At 36.7% G+C, this 6,551-nt stretch overlaps 1 protein-coding gene across 3 annotated transcripts in view; it reads left to right on the top strand.

Moving 5' to 3' along the window:
• LOC111370391 (myosin-4) overlaps nt 1-6,157 on the top strand; it is a 12,771-nt gene extending 6,614 nt beyond the window's left edge. Inside the window, exons 2-7 of one of the 3 annotated variants that reach the window (XM_022992074.1) lie at nt 820-941; nt 1,236-4,403; nt 4,506-4,727; nt 4,916-4,959; nt 4,990-5,074; nt 5,864-6,157. In XM_022992074.1, coding sequence (XP_022847842.1) covers nt 858-941; nt 1,236-4,403; nt 4,506-4,727; nt 4,916-4,959; nt 4,990-5,074; nt 5,864-6,100 — 3,840 coding nt within the window. In that variant the 5' untranslated portion in view covers nt 820-857 and the 3' untranslated portion in view covers nt 6,101-6,157. Of the gene's footprint in view, nt 1-819; nt 942-1,235; nt 4,404-4,505; nt 4,728-4,915; nt 5,075-5,863 lie in introns of all 3 variants that reach the window. The other 2 variants (XM_022992073.1, XM_022992075.1) reach the window with 2 other exon arrangements.
• Nucleotides 6,158-6,551: the final 394 nt, after the last annotated feature.

The following is a 6,551-nucleotide window of genomic DNA, read 5'->3' as shown; positions in this document are numbered from 1 at the left end:
CCAAATAATTTTTTTTTATTTTTTATAGAAAAATGTGTGATCGGATATAAACTTGAAAAAAAAATATTTTTGACCGGACTTAATAAAAATAATATAGATAACATAATTTAAAAAGGGATTTTCTATGTTTTATTATATAGTTCCCGTTTGATTCCTATTTTTTTAAGAATGAGAATGAAAAATATAGTCGTTATGAGACACATAAGAAATAGAAAGTCAAATATAGTGATTTAATATGATGGATAACGGTAATATTTTTCATTTTTATGACCGAAGTATGGGAATCAAATGGGAGCTTAAATCAATCTTCTTATCTTGAGTCCAGATCATTAATTCATAATGGTGCGTAGCATTATGGGAATCTCAATGTCCTGATTATTGTTAGTACGTTAAGACAATACAGTAATATAATTTTTGACATAATATTATATGACACTTTATCATTAAAATGTTTTAAACACAATCAACTTTTTCTCATTCAATCACTTAATAACTTTCATTATGTCACTCTATGTATCAACTACTTTCTGGACCCAAGACAAAAACTGAAGGTGATAAAATCTGTGTCACCAAATCAAGAATAGGGTTGAAGTTACTTTTATTTATTATAGTGTAACTATGTAATGGAAGTTATTTTAAAATAACAAACCTTTTTTTATCAACAAAAGAAATTATTACTCAACGGTGATTAAATTTTGTAACGCTCAGTCAAACATGTAGGTTTGAAGAATTGATTCAATTGCTAACAACAATTCTCTCATTTCTCGATACTAGAATTATAGGTTAAATTTTCAAATCTGATTTTACTCCATACTCCAGAATTCTAGTAAGTTACATTCCGTTCAGGCGGTTCAGCCATGGAAGAAGAAACACTGACAAGTCATGAAGTACCAGTGGTTAAGATCGCTGAGAAAGACGAGACTAATGCCGTTCCCTCTAAGGTAAAATTTTTCTTTCTGCAATTAACGTTTTGGCCAGTAATGTCATGATCAATATTTTCAAAACTTAGTGCAACACTTTGCAAGTGTGGATAGAGTTTATTTTGTAATGGGCAAAGTGCAAGATGCCCTCAGGTCCATTTTACACACTTTCTATATTCGAGAAAGTGATGGTCTATTTCATATTGTAATAAGCATTTCGATCCGTAATAAGCATTTCGATCCATAAAGCATCCTGAAATGCCAAGATATTGGAGTTAACTACGTATTTCTTCGAAAATATGAATTTCATCACAGGTTAAAGTGGAGGATATTGAAACTGCCCTTGATGGTGAATTCATTAAAGTAGAGAAGGAGTCTTTTGATGCAAAGGATCGTTCCATCACTGCTGAATCAAATTCCACAGCAGATGAAAATCCTTCTGTCATTGAGCGAAGTTCCAGCAATTCAGCGAGCAGGGAGTTTTTAGAAGCCCAAGAAAAGGTCAAAGAACTGGAGCTTGAATTGGAGAAGGTTTCTGGAGTGTTAAAGGAGACTGAATCTCAGAATGTTCATCTTAAGGATGAAATCTTGCATGCAAAGGAGAAACAGCAGGAAACTGAACAGAAATATGAAGAGGTTGAACTTAGAAATAAAACACTGCAAGAACAGATTACAGAAACAGAGGAGAGATATGGTGTACAGCTAAAAACTTTGGAAGAGGCGTTACAAGCTCAAGAAGAAAAGAACAAAGAGTTGACAAAAGTAAAGGAAGCATTTAATGGTCTTAGTCTTGAGCTTGAGAGCTCAAGAAAGAAGACGGAAGAGCTTGAAGTAATGTTGCAAACTTCTGCTGGTGAATCCAGGAAGTTTGAGGAGTTGCATAAGGAAAGCGGTTTGCATGCTGAATCAGAGACGAAGAGGGCTTTGGAACTCAAAAAGTTGCTCGAGTTGGCCGAATCTAGTGCTAAAGAAATGGAAAATCAGATGGCTTCTGTGCAACTTGAGCTGAAAAGCTTGTATGACAAGATAGCTGAAAATCAGAAAGTAGAAGAGGCACTGAAGAGCACCACTGCAGAATTATCTACAGTTCAAGGTGAGTTGGAGCTTTCGAAATCACAAGTGCAAGAAGTGGAGCAGAGGCTAGCATCGAAGGAAGCTTTCTTCAATGAATTGACCGAAGAGTTGGAATTGAAAAGGGCTTCTGAATCTAAGGCCAAGGGGGACATTGCATCACTTGAGAATCAGTTTTCATCAACAAAAGAAAACCTTCAAGAGAAGATATCTGATCTAGAAGAATTAAATTTGAAGCTGGGAAACGAGGTGAGTGCCAGAGAAGAGCTTGGACAACAATTGAAAAGCCAGGAAACAAAGATTACATCAGTTCAAGATGAACTAGCCAAAGTCCTTAAAGAAAAAGAAGCACTTGAAGCTGCTGTGACTGACCTAACCAATGATGCTACCCAGATGAAGGAGTTATGCAATGATCTTGAGGCTAAGTTGCAGCAGTCAGATGATAATTTCTGTAAAGCTGATTCTCTTTTATCCCAAGCATTGGCAAACAATACTGAACTCGAACAGAAGTTGAAAACCCTTGAAGAGCTTCACAGCGAGTCTGGGAATTTTGTCACCACAACTAACCAAAAAAATGTAGAGCTTGAAGACATGGTACGAGACTTGAGTGCAGCTGCAGAAGAAGCAAAATCACAACTGAGAGAATCTGAGACACGTTGTATAGTAGCAGAGCAAAGGAGTGTTGAGCTTGAACAACTGCTTAGTCTGGTGGAACTCAAAAGCAACGATTCTGAAAGAGAATTGAGAGAACTTTCTGAAAAATTTGCTGAACAGAATGCCATACTGAAGAAGGAGGTGGAAGAGAAGGAACAATTGAATATCCAATTGCAAGAAAATGAGGACAAAATAGCTCAAATTAAATCCGACTTGGGAATATCAACTGCACGGAATTCAGACATTGAGCTAGAACTCAAGAATGCCATGGACAAATGTGCTGAGCATGAGGGACGAGCAAATACAACCCATCAGCGAAGCATCGAACTTGAGGATCTAGTGCAGACATCACTTGTCAAGGCAACGGAGGCCGATAAAAAAGTGAGCGAGTTAGAGCTACTTCTAGAAACAGAGAAATATAGGATCAAGGAACTTGAAGAGCAAATAAGCACGCTTGAGAAGAAATGTGGGGATGTGGAAGAAGAATCCTTGAAAAGCATTGAGAAAGTTTCTGAACTTGAAGGACAACTTGAGGCTTTTCAATTGAAAACGTCAAGCCTAGAGGTTGCACTACAAGCTGCCACTGGAAAGGAAAAAGAGCTGACTGAGCACTTGCATATGATCGCAGAGGAGAACAGGAATTTGAAAGACGCATCAAAAACCTCAAATGAGAAGTTATCTGAAGCTGAAAATCTTGTTGACATTTTGAGGAATGAATTGAGTATTTCTCAACAGAAATTGGAGAGCATCGAAAATGATCTCAAGGCTGCTGGAATGAGAGAAAATGAAGTTATAGAGAAGCTCAAGTCAGCTGAGGAGCAGTTAGAGGAACAAGGAAGAGTGTTGGAGAAAGCTACAACGAGAAGCACAGAGCTTGAATCATTACATGAAACTCTAACAAGGGACTCGGAGAAGAAACTCCAAGAAGCATTATCTAATTTCACCAGCAGAGATTTGCAGGCAAAATCTTTGAATGAGACGTTAACAAGTCTTGAAGATCAAGTTAAAAGTTATCAAGAGCAGCTAGCTGAAGCAAATGAAAGATATGAAGCTGTGAAGGAGGAGCTTGATCTGATTATAGCGAAGTTAGCTTCTTCTGAGAATGCCAATGAAGACTTGAAACAAAAGATTTTTGATGCAGAAGGTAAATCTGAACAGTACGTTGCAGAGAATGAATTGTTAGCTGACACCAACTTCCAACTCAGTAAACAGGCTAAAGAACTTGAGGAAAAGTTAAATTTGGCTCTTTCTGAGAAGGAAGTCTCTGATAAGCAGCTTGCTTCTCATATGAGCACTATCACTGAATTAACAGAGGGGCACTCAAGAGCCTCTGAACTTCAATTGGCAGCTGAAGCTCGCATTTCAGGAGCAGAAGCACAGTTGGAGGAAGCTCTCCTGAAAGTCAATCAAAGAGATTCAGAAGCAAAGGACTTCTATGAGAAGCTAAAGGCACTTGAAGAGCAAGTGCAAATGTATGAAGAAAAGGCTCAGGAAACATCTACACTTTTGCAAACTAGAGAAGGAGAACTGGAACAAACTCTGTTGAAATTGAAGGATTTGGAAAGTGAAGTTGAGGAAAAATCAAAGCTTACTCAAGAACTGGCTTCGCATCGCTCCAAGTTAAATGATTTGGAAACCAAATTGTCAACTGTTTCTTCTGAGAAAAATGATGCAGTTGAAGAGCTTCAGTCTGCACAAAAAGATATAGAAGATTTGACACACAAGCTTGCTTCAGAAGGCCAGAGGCTACAATCTCAGGTTAGTCTATGATAACATATCTCAAAAACTCTCCATTCACTCAAATGGTTCTTCTATTTTTCTCCCATAGCGTTTTTATTCTTGATTATCTTCTTCTTACAGATATCCTCTGTCATGGAAGAAAACAATTTGCTTAATGAAACAAATCAAAGTTCCAAGAAGGAGCTTCAGACAATTGTAGTACATCTTGAAGAGCAATTGAAAGAACAAAATTCAAAGTTGGAAATTCTCAACACTGAAGTTGGTCAGAAGGCTGAGTTACAAAGTCGTCTGAAGGAGCTTGAAGAACATTTAGCAATTGCTGAGGATAGAGTTAAAGAAGAGGTAATGCAAATTTATACGGTTGTGGAACTCATATTATTTAGCATAGATCATATATATTCAAAGTGGCTGTGGAACTTATATTATTTAGCGTAGATATTATACCTTCAGTTCTCTCAGAACAAAGCCATTTTTCAATGTATTGGCCATTCAGTAATCTTAGCCTTTTGAGTTTTATTCCCTGAAAACAGAATGAGTCAAGCTCTCAAAAGAAGTTGGAACAAGAAGCTTCTTTGAAGCAATCATTTGAAGAACTTGATACCAAGAACAAACAAGTCGTACTTTTGGAAAATCAAGTTAAAGAGCTTGAGCAGAAGTTACAGCTAGCAGATTCTAAATTGAAAGAGAAGGTTAGGTTTCTTTCTGCCTCCTGTTCACCAGCACACGTATATAGTGTCTTATCTTTGAATATATAAGGGATCGGGAAGGACTGCACACGGATACATAAACGTGAAAATAAAAGAAGTTAGAAAACTATACACAGGAAAGTGTCATGTATTATATGCTTTATTTCTTTGACCCATAAATTACCATGATATGCATGTCTGATAACACACTTGCAATGTGTTCGACCATTTCGAAATTGACAGATTCTTAGACATGATACCAGTCTTAAGTGAAAATATGAGTATCTTCTTAATATCACTTTTTCCACGTACAATTATTCCTCGCTTTTCTGAAAATGCACTGACGCAATCTTCTTCCCTAGCCAAATATATGTAAACTGACATCGAAGAATAATAATTGTCATGTACTAATTTCATGAATAGCATTTACACATAGCTGAGCCGAAAGACAATCCTTCTTCAACCAAATAGAATTTACATCATGTTAGCAATCCAAATTTTAGGTTTGGAAACTAGAATTTTGTACAAAAAGCCCAAGTGATTATATGAATAGAATCAAAATTTTTATTTTATCACTATGCAAAACTATAAAAGAGCTGCTCACTGCTGCTAAGGCAAGATATCGTGGCTTCGTTCTTGATGAATCATAGGGACCATTTAACTGAGAATGCCAAAAAATTTAATAACATTTAACAAATGTGACTTCCATCTAACTAATGCACTTAAAAAGTTTATATATAGAAAAGTTTGAGATTTTCATCAAAGGTTTCATAAATCTGAATTGTAATGTAGGATGCTAAGACAACAAGGGAGGAAATAGAGTTGAAAAGTCGAGAAATCGAATTTTCAACTTCTACACCAACAAAAAGAAAGAGTAGGAAAAAATCAGAGCCATCTTCTGCTCAAACACCATCCTCAGACACACATGTCAAGCCTGCTGAGGTATCCCCAGCCACGACTTTTAAATTCGTTCTGGGAGTGGCGCTAATTTCAGTGATTGTTGGCATTATTCTTGGAAAAAGATACTAGGGCTTTCGTGGTTTTCAGTTTTGCCAGCTTTTTTTTTTTTTTTTTTTTTGGGCCCTTTTTTTTCCCCCCCCCCTTTTTTTTTTTTTTTTTTTTTTTTTTTGGGCCCTTTTGTTTTATCAGTTTGTTTTGTTAAACTATAAACATATAAGAAGGTTTGCTTGTGATGGCATTTATTTTGGGGCTGCTTCTTGGTGTCAGGCTAGTTGCTTTCAGTTAAATCCTGACCTGTACTTATAAGAGGAAATGGAGAAAAAAATGAATATTTATTGCAATCATGTTTTTAATCAAGCTTTTGCGTTTTGGTATCAAATATATTTAACTCAAATTTTCTAGATTCAAGGTTGTAGCAATGCAGGCGTGCTGATATTATAGGAACCTATAGTAATCAGAAGTCTGTTTACTACAGGGCTGTTAGGGTAAACCCCCCCCCCCCCCCCCCCCCCCCCCTTTA

Source organism: Olea europaea, chromosome 21, assembly GCF_002742605.1.
Source record: "Olea europaea var. sylvestris chromosome 21, O_europaea_v1, whole genome shotgun sequence".
NCBI classification, from domain to species: domain Eukaryota; kingdom Viridiplantae; phylum Streptophyta; class Magnoliopsida; order Lamiales; family Oleaceae; genus Olea; species Olea europaea.
This window is presented reverse-complemented; position numbering and strand designations above follow the sequence as displayed.